Source organism: Ambystoma mexicanum, chromosome 2p, assembly GCF_040938575.1.
Source record: "Ambystoma mexicanum isolate Mex_15411 chromosome 2p, UKY_AmexF1_1, whole genome shotgun sequence".
Classification (NCBI taxonomy): Eukaryota; Metazoa; Chordata; class Amphibia; order Caudata; family Ambystomatidae; genus Ambystoma; species Ambystoma mexicanum.
The window spans coordinates 975,149,625-975,164,772 of NC_090923.1; the positions used below are offsets into that span (position 1 = coordinate 975,149,625).

At 48.0% G+C, this 15,148-nt stretch overlaps 1 protein-coding gene across 1 annotated transcript in view; it reads right to left on the reverse strand.

Moving 5' to 3' along the window:
- Positions 1-1,326: 1,326 nt before the first annotated feature.
- LOC138566989 (uncharacterized) overlaps positions 1,327-15,148 on the reverse strand; it is a 28,412-nt gene continuing 14,590 nt past the window's right edge. Inside the window, exon 2 of the mRNA XM_069644786.1 lies at positions 1,327-5,735. Coding sequence (XP_069500887.1) covers positions 5,613-5,735 — 123 coding nt within the window. The 3' untranslated portion in view covers positions 1,327-5,612. The remainder of the gene's footprint in view (positions 5,736-15,148) is intronic.

The window sequence follows — 15,148 nt, forward strand, 5'->3', positions numbered from 1 at the left end:
TCGAATGACGGATAAGGAGACAGGCAGTGCAGGCAGAAGCTTAGCCAGAAGACGTAACAGGTCCAGTTGAGAGGACAGGAGAGCATGGTCAGGAAAGAGGTATAGTGAGAGGGTTGGAGATGGGGATGTCTGCTGAGATGAGAGCATCCAAGGTGTGTCCGGCTGAGTGAGTCGTACCGGAGAGAAGAATGGTGAGGGAAAGAAAGTCACAGAGGCTGGGGAATAATCCAGGAGAGTCAAGGTGAATATTGATGTCTCTGAGGAGGAGAAGCTTGGAGCTGGAGGCAAGAGCAAGAGAGGAAGAGGGCGACCGGACCAGGGGTCCTGTAGATGGTGGCGAGAGTCAACAAGAGGGTTGGAGAGACACCAAGCCTGCAGACGAGGCATTCAAAGGAAGAGTAGGTCTGAGTGGGACTGATAGTAGCGGGACCCATTCAGGGAGGATCAAGGCCACTCTGCCTCCAGACCAGTTAGGCCTGGGCTTAGAGAGGATCCTGTAGCATCAGAGAGGAGTGTGTCAAAAGCAGTGACAGAGATGGCAGTGAACCACGTCTCACTGAGCGAGAACGCCAAGGTCAAAGTCTTCAAGAAGGAGACAGATATCAGAGGAGTGTTTAACAGCAAAGCAAGAGTGGAGGTTAGCTAATGTAAGCTGGTTGCCACCTTTGAAGTTCTTCTGAGGAGGGGTACATGGATGTGGTACACCTGGCGGTGGTGGCGAAGGGGCCATGGGATAGCAGAAGGAGGAGTGGCAGGAGAAGGGAGGAAGTTGATGAGAGACGGATGACGCCTATCAAGGCAGAGGAGGTTGGGCTGAGAGCCCTGGGCCATGACAGTGCCATTCTGGTAGACATGAATGATGCACCTAGAGGATGGGAAGTGTGCCACGAATACTTGCCATCTGGTTCCACCATTAATGAGCGACACAGAGAAAGGGGAGAGGACTGAAACCATATGGGGAATCCATAGGTCCGGAGCGGGAGCGACAGCAAGGATGTCGGTGACAGTTTGCCTGGAAGAATTATTGACGTATGCTACAGCAATAGGCAGGCCTGGGTTGGAGGCCAGAAGATCGGAAGAGGCGTTGACGTAGGTGTTAGCAATGGGCAGGCCAGGGTTGGAGACCAGAAGATCTTTTTTGACCTTTTTCCTTCCAGGCTTCGAAAGACAGGTAGGATAGGATATAGAGTAGCAGTTGGAGTAAATAGGGGAGATGTAGATCACCGTGGGGGGAGAGGGCAGAGGGTGAAGAGAGAAACGGAAAGGAAAGACTCCTCGTTATTTTTTAAACAAATAAGCACTCACACAAATTAAACACACAACAGATGAAGGTTTTCCTCTTTTTTTTATTGCCTTTCAAATATTTATTTAATAAAATGCAACACATGTGAACAGGTCAGTCACTAGGCATTTAAACATTCATTTCAAGCATTACTCTATCGTTAACATTTATTAGCCTATAAATAAAAGGTCTGTTCCATTTTCCATCACAAGTGTTTCAAGTTACACATTCCATAACCATCATATGTGACTTGTGAGGCAGGGACATTCATGAACAAGCACATAGGAATTTCGTGCCTGCCTGGGCAAACATTTTCTGATAAGATGGCTTAGTGGGTTGAGAGCCCGCTTCAAAGGGCTGTGCATGAAAGAAATGCATGACATTTTGCAAAGGTTGAACCTTTAGGGGGCTAACTAAAATGTGCATTGTATAGCTTTCAAGATCACATAGGGCTCACTGCTTGAGGAAGGGACCTCTGCGATCTTGAAAGACAACAGTCAATACCCTAATAATGGTATTATCTCTGCAAGACCATATGGCATAGTTTTTCTTTTTAAATAAAAATAGGCTGTACTTAATGAAACCCAGTCCTCATTTTTGGAGCCACGTCGCTGTAAACTATAAGTACCAGAATGCAATGCAAGTGGAGATTCAACAAAATGTACGCTGACGCTGGTGGACTCCTTACTTGTACTCCGTGGTCAGTTGGACATTGGCCCTCATTCTGAGTATGGAGGTAGTCATGGCGCTATTTGCGCCATGACTGCCTCCTATACCGGTACCGACTCCGGTTTGGTGAAAGGGGGATTTACCGGTCCAGCCCGACCTTGGCGGGACCGGTAAGTCCCCATTCACCAAACCATTCCCCATTTTGGGAATGGGGAAGTAGCTAATAACGGTACCGCAAATTGCGGTACCGTTATTAGCTCTAAAGTCCCTTAACGGGTCCCGTCCTTAACACCTGGTCAGACCAGGCATTAAGGAAGGGACCCGCTAAGGGAACTCGGAATAGGGCGCAAAGGGATTGCCGGTGCCTGTAATCCCTTTGCGCCCAACTCGGAATGAGGCCCATTGCCTCATAGTTTTCTGCTTCAGCTCTTGATCCCCTCTCCCCCTTAGTAGCATTGTTTGACAGGACTTAATATCCCAGGCCTTAGGATAGTGCACTGGCTTTTTTACTGCAATGCCAGACCCAATTCTTTGTGTTGCTAGGTCTGGAAAAGATCTGGGGCTATGCTAATGTTGGGAATATCGGGACTCGGGGGGCTAGTTATTCTTTGGGTATAGCCCCCGAGCTTCTATCCGGGACTACATCACCCCCCTTCTATAGCACCAACACCCCCTTCTAGCGAGGCCTCTGTTGACGTGGATTCATTCTGATTACCAAACGAACCTGCTGACACTGTCCTTCACACATACACCCCCACTCCATCACCCAATCCGTTCCTCACTACAAACACCATCTTCTAGCACTGACGACTCAGAGGAAAACAAAATGGCTCCCACTCCTATTCAGAGAACGTATTCAATACATTGGGTAGAGTACGTTGCACAGAGAAACCCATGTACACTTGCAGTTGCGTGCAAGCCGTCCTCTCTGTGCAATTTTGATTGTTTTAGGAATGTTTACTTTAGGCACATAAAACGGGGCGGTCCTAAAGTGCACTGAATCCCCAATACAATCGTAAACGCCACCCACCGTGGCCATGTACGGCAGAACTCAGTTACAGAAATGCCTAAGGTTTCTGACTAATTTCAGTGGGATTTCAGCATCTCAGCCCGCTTGAAATTTCAATACAGCTGGAAAAATACATATGCATTTGATACATGGTTTTGGTGGTGAAGCAGCGGTTTTACGCCGTGCGCATCCAAGGCACAAACATGCAACGGTTCATAATTTACTGGCAGAGACATAAATTATGAACTATGACACCCTTCACCGGCCTCAAAATGATCCCATCGTCTTCCAAGCACATCACCCACCTTTCTTCACATCCACATCCGAGGACTATCCCTCTATCAAACTTGGCTCTGATTCTCATTCCTTCCTTCATGACCATTCCACGTCACCTGTTCCAAATCAGGCCTACAACTGGTGCCTGGCAGCTTCTGCAGGTCACTGTCTCTGTGCATCACCCCAAACTCCTGCCAGTGCGGAAACAATCAAGCAAAATAATGTCTATTCGCAATTGCTATTCAGAGTACTGCATGTGACCTATAGCAGGCCCCTCATCTATAGACAGTTGCTGTTTGGGTTGATAGATTAGTTTATCATACTCTTTTATTTTCAAGTTTGGTCAGATTAGTTCAGAGTATATGAGCTCTATAGCAGCCCCCTCAACTATAGACAGTTGCTGTTTGGGTTGATAGACTAGTTTACAATACTCTTTTATTTGCAAGTTTGGTCAGACTAGGGTCTGCGGAAGGGCCATTCACCCCACAGCGCTTCAAGGCCATAACACTAGCAGTAGGTGCTATGCAAATATCAAGTAGCATAACATAACATCCATAAAACATTGCACTCTGGTACTTTTCGCATAGTTGGGGGCACTTGATAAGTCATAAGAGTCATACGTTTTAACCAGGAATCTGGGCTCTCTGTAAACCAGCAGGCAAGGAAATCTGCACAATTTTACCACGTGGACTAATTTGAGAAGGTCGTCCTCTACAGCTTTGTCAGTCAAAAACCTCCAGCGCATCTTATGAGAACACAACTACTGCTTTCACAGGTTCACATTATTAGTAACAATAAATAGCACGATATTGACTTAGGAACATAACATAACGGCGTTTTGCTCACGCAAGCCAGAGCTCTTCAAATCATCTGTGCAAAGGTTCCCCCCAGAGCAGGCCAGAGCCAAGTCTTTGCTGCAGGAGCATGAGGGCCAGGTAAATAAACATACAAAAATAAGTGCAAAGCATTGAACACGTACAAAAATAATGACACTTTCCTTTACTGTGACGAGGATTGGTTTGGGGTAGCCACGGGAGGGGTATTCTAGCCAGCCGCTGCTCCCATCGTCAGACAGAAAGGTTTGTGGTTTCAGTTCTGGAACCTCAGTCCTGCGGACTGGTGGCCAGGTGTTTCCCAGGGAGGTACATTTCACTGATTAGCAAAGACTGTCTGTCACCGGGTCACCTGTTCACGACTTTTGAAACCATCTCAAGGTCCTTGTCGTGACAGCCGAAAAGATCCGCCATTTTTTGCGGTTACCTGACAGACGTGCTTTACCTCATTGAGCCATGTAAGGGCTCTCTGGGTCAGGTGGGAGGATTCTGGGTAATCGGGGGAAGAGCAATGTGCGTTAGCGTGGCTGGGGTTGAAATGTCTTCGGCCTGTGAAGAGGTCTGCAGGCAGGCCTTGGCAGAGGACATCAAGCTACATTTGCAATAATACTGTCTAAGGAAAGGGTGAGCTCTTTGAGGATAGGAGAAGCAAGCTCTTATACATATCAAAAAGGGAGAAGATGCTGATTTAGTAGCAATGCCAAATGTTGCTCTTTCAAGCGCAGTCTTATGTGGGCTCGGAAATCTCTGGTGGGTCTGAGTTGACCCTTTAGTGGTGTCAAAAACTCCTGTTGTGATGTCTGAACGCTGCTACGATAAAGAGCGACTGCTGGGTTGTCAGATACCTATGGTGGTCAGCACGCTATTATGATGTAAGGGCAGCTTCTTGTGTTGTCAGACCTCCACGGTGTGATGTCACTGATCCCTGTTGTGAGCCAGCCCTCTATTACGATATAAAAGGTACCCTATGTTATGATGTCAGAGAGCGACCATTTTGATGTCAATGTGGTCTAGTGTCTGGCAACCGTGCTTCATCGGGATGCCTTCAGTTCTTACCGTGATGTCAGATTATGCTGCGCTGCGCACCATGTTTTGGCCTAACATACCGTAGAGTCAAAAGCTAATCGACCGCGAGAATATCTCCTGCGCTGCGATTGGCCATAAATGTATGATGGGAACAACCAGTGTTCCTGACTATGCACAGTCTAGGATTTGGTCAAAACCCTCAATAGTGATAAGCATGGCTGACTTCTGAAAACTGCAGATCACATGTTTGAATCCCAGCAGGCCAGACTGAGACTTCCAATTTCCATGGTCGTTAACTTGAGGACCACTGAGTCGGGCAAAGGTAGAACGTATTTTGTACAGGGCTAGCAAGCAGCAAAAACTGCGGTAGAAAGAGATGTATAAAAGCAAGTTATTATTAAGACGAGAGTCCAATGTGGTTCGAAATGAAAGAGCGGGACAGTCTATATGTCCTTCTCCCCCGCTCCCCTTGGTTGCTTCTTTCGCAGCATTCGTCATTGGTTCATCTCGGCTCCACTCAGCAAGCTTTCACCAGAGGAGGAGGAGCACCTGCTGAGGGTGAGGCCGACCTGGAGAGTGACACAGTGTACAGGTTGGACACAAAGTTCTCCCAGCCACGACGGAAGGCTCGGTCAATGGTCTGAAACACATAGAAAGTCACTGGTTAGAGCCAAGCTGAATGTATTCAGGTTGGATGATATTCTCAAAATAGCTCCTCCCATGACAATAATGAAAACAAGTGGGTGATAGGCTTCCCTAACATAAACATATACATACATTGTTATAGTAAACCTTACAAATGGTGACAGGTTGGCAAGTGACCCATTGGCCCCCAAATAGTGGGAACATCACTCGCATTGGTTCCCAAGACTGTGCATTGCTTTCTGATGTATTCACTTACCTGATCCTGAACTTCCTTTACTGGGCTCTAAGAATTGGCCATGGGCACATAGGGCTTCCCTGATTGGTGCAAGCTCAACCTATCACCACCTCCCCCTCTTTCTGGGCAATCACGTGGTTTGACATGGGCTGAGTGGGGAAAGATGCACAGAACTTCACCACTGTGCAACCCATTAAAAGAACACATTTGTAAAAGGGAGACTTGCCGGGGTGTGTGAGAGGTTGGTGGTAAGTTTGGCAACCTGTATCGGTCTGGAATGTTCGCACCCTAGCCTGAATGCTCGGGCGTCCCTGCCAGAGACCAGAGCTTGCCGGCCACACCTGATTCCTCCCCTGATGTTGAAGGTCCCACCTACCCTTTGCACAGTATTTCAAGTGATTCCCACAGTTTTCTGGATGGGTTCTGAGCATTCCTATGAACTCGGGTCCTACTACGAACCGTTAGGAGAGTTCAGGGAGGGTTAAGAATGTCGAAAAGCACAAAAAAGCCCGTAGGGAGGTCCTTCTCAGAGGTGGTAATAGCAGGGGGGCTGGGAGGGGCAAGAGGAGTGGAAAAGGCAGGGGGCAGCTGGAGAGCAGAAACAGGGAGAGGTATGAAGTTGCCAGGATATAGCCCTCTATTCCATGTTCAGGAGGGAATGGTAGGCGGAGGTCAGGAACGTTCAGGGTTCCGATCGCTGGCACAAGGGAATCCACATTGTGCGGCCTGATCGTATCCAGTGATAATGTCATCATGAAAGTGGCCGCCAGGTGGCAACATTTCCCTATAAATGCACCCTCCAGACAATCAAACACTTTCCCCATATATTCTAGGATTGGGGGTAATACTATGTAATTGTACCCCTCCTAGAATATTTGGGGAAAGAATTGTAAGGGCCAGGGAAAAAAGTCAACAACCTAGCAACTTTTTCACAGCAACATTATCACATGGAACCCACCTGATGGAGTATCCCACTGCCAAGAGTATAATAAAGTTGAGTAAGGGGAGTATGGAAACCAGTGGTGCACTGTTCCATATTCCAGGCTTGTATCCAGTGAGCCACCTAAATTCTGAAATAGAAAAAGGGTTTGGGAGTTTTTAGGGAACACTCGGCCTCTCACAGCGAAAGCAAAAATCTAAGTTTTGAGGGTTACAAAATCAGGCTGCCACCATCAACCTGAAGGGGGCAGTGCTCTCTACAGAAGGACAAAGTCGTACTTATGCCTGGCTGTTCTGAAGATCTACCTAATTAAAATGAAATAGAATTGAGCTGTTATATCGCCAAACAAGCACGGAACCGAGATTCGAACCTGTGATGCTTTGCGTTGTCTTGCTTCGAAGAAAAGCACATTGCCCCTGAGCTGTCCATTCACCCCATATACGGTTTAGGGGTGCCAGGGTTCCTTGGATTTCTTGTGAGCATCTGTATTCATTGCTCACATTCTCAGGTTGGTCAGGTCAGACCACCCTATGCCAGGGGTAGATGAGAAGGAGGCACTCACTAGTCAGGTGTGAAATCATATTCCAGGGTGTGCAACAAGCGCTTGCTTTTTTTTTGTTGCTGAATTTTACATTTTCATTTTGGTGTCTCATGTTCCACCATTTTGGGGCCACTGTGGAGAGAAACCTTCCGCCAATCCTTTTCTTTACATTTGCCAATGGGCAGGGGTCAAGTCCTAAAAATTAAAGTGGGGGGCGCATCAACAAATGCAATGGGATGTGACGCCACCAGAAATTAGCATATCTAGGTGAATATGCATATTTCATTAAATTGGCTTTGCATAACCACCCACATTGCACAGGAGGAATGGCATTTGCCTTTCATCAAAAACAACACACACACACAAAACCAAGAGAGGATATTTTCTTGTAATAATGTTTTGGAAAACGTTAAAAGATTTGCATGTTTTAAACTCCAAGAACCAATACAAATGTTTTAGCTGAGACTTGAAGTACCGAAATGGGGCAATTTATTTTTATTTGTTTGTTATTTTTGTTATTTTTCATCCAGTTATATAGTGCAGTGGTGAAGTGCCCGGCTTATAAACCTGATGACTGTGGTTCGATCCCTGCGGTCAGCTTTAATACATACATTCAAAGAGGACATTCAATGTTTCTCATTTTAGCTGGGGGGAGGGTGGCCTGAGTATATCATGAAAAAAGTGGGTGGACTCCGCCAACCCCCCACCCTCCCTCCCGTGTACCCTGGAATTGAGCGCTGCCAATGGGGAGAATGATTAGATTAGGGGGGTCTAGCAAATCATTGGCAGTCTCAGGCATCAGGAATTCTCATAGCATCTTCCACAATAGACTAAAATGGTGTGATCCTAAGCAAGCCACTGTATCGCTGTGGCTCACTTCCGAAAGTGAACCAGGGAGCCTTTGGAAACAGGCCGATACTGAGCTCATCATTAATAAGTGTTAATTTGCCCTTCTGTGTTTCAGCCCCAGTGCAGCATTTCGAGAATAACAGGTATGCGCAGTTTGAAAAATGTATGATGTCACCTTGATGACAGGTGATGTCACAGTGTGCTGGCGCCACTGAAATGTGCTGTGTGATTGTGTGATTAAACACTGCCATCGCTATTTCAGAACTGGTTCTTATTTGTTGCGTTGCCAAAGTACGATTGATTTCTCATGTATCTGTTCAGCTCTGGGCTCTGTGTTTGTTCAATGTCCTGCTGTCTTTGCCAGTTCTTTGACATTAATGCCGCTCAACTTTGATTAGGATGTCAGCGGCCATCTTGGATTGCCCAACAGGGTGGTTTTCCACTACTCTTTTGCGCAGTTGAGCTATAAACTTGAAAAAAATGGGGCCAGCCCAGGTCAGTTGTGTTGCAATCTCTGCCCTCTGATAAGCGGGTTACCATCTCCTGAGAGAATGTTCTCCTAACGGGCCTTCTCGTTGCTGCGCAGCAATATTTTCATCAGGGAAACTACCTCTGCATACATTGGCGCGACAACTCCGAGAAGACATGCATTACTTACCGTAATAGCATTTCTGATGATTGTATCTGCTTAGATTCACATGCTGTTGCATATAGTCCGACATCCAGTGGTAACCGCAGAGTATTGCATCTTGTCTTTCGGAGACCGAAAGGGGACATTGGCATAGGCGTGTCCGTAAAACTATCCCTATCGTGACGTGTAGTATACCCAAAATCCCTCACGCGCCGAGGTCCCTCCAATTTTATTTTTTCTGCCATGAGGGAGCCCAAGGCTATTGTGAGTGAGTACATGAATAAGAGAGAAGTAATAAGACATCTATGATCCTTCCACCCCGAGCGGGGAGGTAGGGAGGACGCATGTGAATCTAAGCAGATGCAATCATCAGAAATGCTATTACGATAAGTAATGCATGGCTTCTGATGCTTGTTAATCTGCTTAGAATCACATGCTGTGCATAGACTAGCGAGCAGTACCCGGAGTTGGAGGTGGGTTGTGAGAAGGAACAGTAGGGAAAAGATATCTTAGTACTGCTTGGGCCACCTGAGAATCAGACCTAGAATGAGTGTCTAGGCAATAGTGTTTTTGTAAAGGTGTGTACAGAACTCCAGGCTGCCGCTTTGCAAATGGACTCTAGGGGAACATTTGCAATGAATGCTATGGATGCCCCAGTGCCTCGAGTAGAGTGTGCTCTAGGTTTGAAGGGCAGTTCTCTCTTAGCAAGAGTCTAACATAGTGTGATGCATTTGACAATCCACCTTGAGATAGCTGACTTAGAGACAGGATCTCCTTCTCTACCAGCTGCCACTGAAACGAAAAATGTGTTTGTTTTCCTCAGTGGTTTAGTTCTTTCCAGGTAGAACATGACTGCCCTGGGCACATTTAGTGTGTGTAGGCTTCTTTTGGCCAATCTAGTGGGATTCTGGAAAAAAGTAGGTAGTTCAATCGATTGGTTCACATGGAACTTTGAGATGAATTTAGGCGCAAATCTGGGGTGAGTGCGCAGAACTACCTTATCCCTGTGGACTGTAACAAAGGGGTCTAGAACAGAAAGAGCCTGAATTGCTAACCCTTCTAATGGAAGTGATAGCCACTAGGAAGGGCGTTTTATAGGTCAGGTCTTTTGGACTTGCTTTATGCATAGGCTCAAAGGGAGCTCCCATGAGCCTGGTCAAAACCACATTTAGGTCCCACCCAGGAGCTGGGTGAGAAATGGGATGATACATCCTTTTAACCCCTTCCACAAAGGCTTTAATTACCAGTATTTTCCACCACAACACCTTTTGTTGTGATGTGGTGTAGGCTGACAATGCAGCCAGGTGAACCTTTAAGGAATTGAAGACCAACCCAGTGTCCAACAGATGGGTTAGGTGCAGCACAATGTGTGTGGGTGAGCAATCGAGGGGATTGACACCCTTGGAATTACACTGAAGGACAAAATGATTCCATTTACTGGCATAGCAAACACGTGTGTTCGGTTTCCTAGCTTGTATTAGTATGTCCATGCACCTCTGCTAAGTTCAGATTTTGTGGGCATTGGTGTAGGGTCTCCCCCCTGTCCTGAGACAACATGTTGTACGGGCAGGGTACTTTCATTGGTGGGGAGAGGGACATTTCCATCAGGTGAGCGAACCAGGTTTGGCGGGCCCACATGGGGGCCACAAGTATCATGGTAACTGGTTCCTGGTGCATTTTGTGCACTTTTTTGTTGAGAAGGGAAGTCGGGGGAAAAGCGTAGACAAATTTCCCTGACCATGTTATCCAGAGACCGTTCCCCTTTGGCGTTCTCCTGAGTTGCGAACAAGTCGATCTCTGGGAAGCCCCATTCTGCGAAGACGTTGGCTACAATGTCTTCGTGTAGACGCCATTCGTATTCTTCGGGAAGAGGAAAATCTCTGCTGAGTACGTCTGCCAGAAGATTGAGTTCCCCTGGAACATGTTGGGACAACAAAAACATCTTGTGTTTGAGAGCCCATATCCAAATGTTTTGGGACAGCTTGGATAGCCCTGGAGAGTGCGTGCCCCCCTGTTTGTTCAGGTAATACATTGCTGTAGTGCTGTCCGTTAGAACCAGCACTGTCTTCCCTTGTAGTTGAACCTGAAAGGCTTTCAATGATTTGAACACTGCTAATGGCTCCAGTAAAATTATATGGTTGGATGCTACCTGAGGGGACCACACTCCATGTGCTGTCTGGTGAAGCAGGTGAGCCCCCCACCCTGTGAGAGATGCGTCTATTGTGAGGGTGACTTCCACTGCAGGGGTGGTGAAGTTCATCCCCTTCAAGAGATGTTCTCTTGACCACCACTGCAGAGGGAGAACGAGGGCTGGCGAGACATCTACCAGATCTTCCCATTGTCCGCTGGCCTGACACCACTGGCTGTTGAGCCACTCTTGCATAGGACGCATATTCACCAAGTATATGCACAACGCCATCATTCCTAGCAAGCGCATGGCTTTGCGTACCGTCACCTCTAGACTGGCTACATATTGAGGAATCTGAAAAAGCATGTTCTGAATCCTTTCGTTGGAGGGGAAGACGAGCCCGTCTTTCATCCGAATTAGGGCTCCCAGAAATTGTTTTGTTTGACTGGGGACTAGACTGGATTTCTTTTTGTTGATTGAGAAACCCAGACTGAAAAGAAGGTCTACTGTTTTTTGGGTGTTCAAAAGAAATGTGTGATGAGCCAGTCGTCGAGGTAAGGGTAAACTGGGACGGATAGTCTGCGTAGGTGTGCTGCAGCCACTGCCAGGACGTTGGTAAACACCTTTGGCGCCGAGGCGATGCCAAAGGGGAGTACCTTGAATTGGTCATGCCTGTCCTCTATCATGAACCTTAGATATTTCATGTGCACTGGCAACATTGAAATATGAAAGTATGCATCTTTCATGTCCAATGTTGCCATGTAGTCCCCTTGTTTCAGCAGTGGGATCACTTCCTGAAGTGTTACCATGCAAAACTTTTGGGGTTTTATGAACTTGTTCGCTGGGCGCAGGTCTAGAACAGGGCGCATGGTGAGGTCCTTTTTGGGTACAAGGAAGTACACTGAATAAATACCCTTGTTTACCTGAAGAATATGGACGGCTTCTATGGCTTCCTTTCCCAGCAGTGCTTCCACCTCTTGCTTCAGGATCTCCAGATGGTCCGCTGAAAGGCACCGTGAGCGTGGCAGTCTGAACTGTGGAAGTCGGGCAAATTCCACGCAGTACCCGTGGGCGACCGTCTTTAAGACCCACTGGTCTGAAGATATCCCCTCCTATGTTGTGAGGAAAGATGTTAATAACCCCCCGACCGAGGTGACATGGGAGGGGACCTGGATCTGGTGGTCATTTTTGACCAGAGGCTGCGGCTCCTCTGGGATTGGGGCCTCTACCTCTGCCTTTGCCGCGTCACTGACTCCTAGAAGGGTAGTAAGCAGGGCTTCAAGACGTTTGTCCTGTGTTGAAACTCCCCGTGCCATAGTTGTTTTGGCCTGCACGGGACTGCCCTTGAAAGGACCGCCGAGAGTTGTTACCTCTCTGTGGGTGGGGGGGTTTGTGTGATCTGTTGCAGAGACTTAAGAGTCTCATGCTCCTTCTTGGCTGTTTCCACGGCCTCATCAACCGCTTTCCCAAAGAGGTTAGCTTCTTCAATTGGCTTATTGATGATAGATGCTTGCGTTTCAGGTTTAAACCCAGAATTATGCAGCCAAGCGTGCCTTTTTAGCAGGGTCCCTTGGGCAAGAGACCTGTCTGCTGTTTCAGCCGTGCCCAGGGTGTTTTCGATCACATTCTGGTTCACTTGTCTTCCCTCGACAATGATAGCGAGAAGCTTGGATTTGACAGGTTCGGGAACCTCTTGGACGCCTTCCTGGAGCAGGTTCCACTGAGCGTCAGCATAGCTTGCCAATAGCATGGTATTATTTGCTATCTGTGTAGTGTATGCAGCCGCCGAGGTGACTCGTTTGCCTAGGGCATACAGTTTCTTGGACTCCTTGTCCAGAGGTGCCTCCCCTGTGGCAAGGGGTAGCCCTGCCCTTTTCCGGGTGGTAGTTACTACCAGCGAGTCTGGGATGGTGTGCCCTTTAATGTATAGAGGGTCGGAAGGAGAGGGCTGAAATAATTTTTCGACTCTCAGGTTCACTGCTCGGGTTTGAGCTGGTGATATCAAGGAAGGGTCAACCTCCTCTTGATGGAGTTAAGGAGGGGAATGGCCTGGCTAGATGGAGGTTTTTCCTTAAGGATATTTTCTACAAAATCTTGCTCAGGCACTGCCTTTTGAGTAGATATCTGAAAATGTTCAGCTGCCTTTTTTAACATCTAGTTGAAGGCCATTTGGTCATCTAGAGGCAAGGCCTGACGAGCCGGAGTGGACGGAGGGGAGTCTAAACACAATACATCCGTGTCTGCAACTTGAAGTGGAAGCATCTATGGGTCTGTACCCTACGGTTGGGTTTCTTCCCAATTGTCTGTGGTATCCTGCTGTTCTTCTTCATAAGCTTGTAGAAATGAAGCTTCTTCTTCTTCAGTGTAAATGTCCCTATAGGTGTCCAAGTGGACAATGTCTTCAGGTTGGACTGGGACAGAGGACTGCTCCTCTTGATAGTGAGAAGAAAATTGAGGGATAGGCTCTCTACAAGACTTTTGTGGAGACGGATGGTCAGAAAAACTGATAATTCTTTCCAGCCGGTCCATGCACCCCTCAAATTTTTCTCTAGTCCACTTAGAGGACCCAGACGGCCCTACGGGAGGAAAAGCGTTGTCTTCCACCCTACGGCGTCAAAAAGATAGTCTTAGGGCATCTGAAAGAGGTTCTTGGCTATCCTCATAAGTATCGTGAGAATCGGGGCCTAAATCTGCATCCGAAATTTTTTCGGCTGCTTGGCCCATGTTTTTAGGCAGAACCAGGGTAAGACCCACTGCCGTCGTAATCCTCTCGATGCCGTCTTCGATAACCATTGAATCGGCGTGGGATAATTGTTCCGATGGTCTATCGGTGGGTATAGTACCTTCTGTGGCGTTAGAGGGCCTAGCGGTCGTTTTTTTGACTAGAGGTCTAGTCATAGTTTTCGGGGCTACCGCGGCCTTCCGGACCGAAGGAGCGTCGGATTTCCGCGCTTCGCCGTGTGAAGTTTTTGGAGTAGCGCCCTTACTAGATTTAGATTGCCCAGTCGCACGACGTTGTTGCACATGCGGGAAGGCTTTGGATCTGCGCGATCCAAAGAACCGTCAAAAGTTTCGGCGGCCCTGCTGACGCTTTCACCTTTTTTGACACGGACGTCGAAACTGGTGTAGGGGTTGTATGCTTGGTGTGATGCGTTTGTACGCCCCTGTCGCCGGGTGTTTTCCCTGCAGCGAGACCAGAGTCAGGCCTTAAAGGGTCGGGGACGGGCGTGGCGGACCTAGAAGTGTCCGCCTCAAGGTCTATCACATCTGCAACAGATGTTTGGTCATCTGAGGACGCTCCGTCACTCTCAGCAGGTGTGGCGGTGGGGGAAGAGGGTTCCACCCGTGACATACCGTACGCGGCCCACAGCTTTACACAGCGTTCCTTAAGGGTCTTGGGCCGAAGGAGTTTGCAAGCCGCACACCGCTTTTGGTCGTGCTCTAAGGGGAGACAGGCATTGCATGTCCTGTGTTCGTCGTTCCAAGGATAGCTAACCCTGCGCACTTAGGGCAGAACCTGAAAGGAGTCCTTTCCCTAGCCAAAGGGAAAGATGACCAGACCAAAAGAGTAAAGAGGGGAAAGGAGGAAAGACATACCGAAAATATGGCCACCCTGTCCCCACTCTCCCTACTGTAAAGGTCGGCCAGAGGGCCCGACCACATGGAAAGTCCAGATGCCGGAATTTAGGCGCCGAAATCCACCGCCGTAGACGAATCCCCTGAAGTCTTCGTCTAAGATGTTCTTGTGACCGAAGTGACTTAACAGGGAATAACTGACAAGTTGGTATAAGATAAACAATGGGCCTCATTCTGAGGTGGCCGGTAAGGGATACCGGGCACCGGTAAGGAGACCGGTGCCGGTAATCCCTTACTGCCCAATTCCGAGGGGCCTTAGCAGGAACCGTAAAGGACGTGTGGTCTGACCACACGTCCTTTACTGGTCCCGCTAAGGGACTAGGGCGCTAGTAATGGGCCTGCTATTCGCGGGCCCGTTATTAGCGCCTTCCCCATTCCCATTGTGCCCTATAGGGGCTAAATGGGAATGGGGAATGGTTGTTTGAATGGGGACTTACCGGGTCCTCCA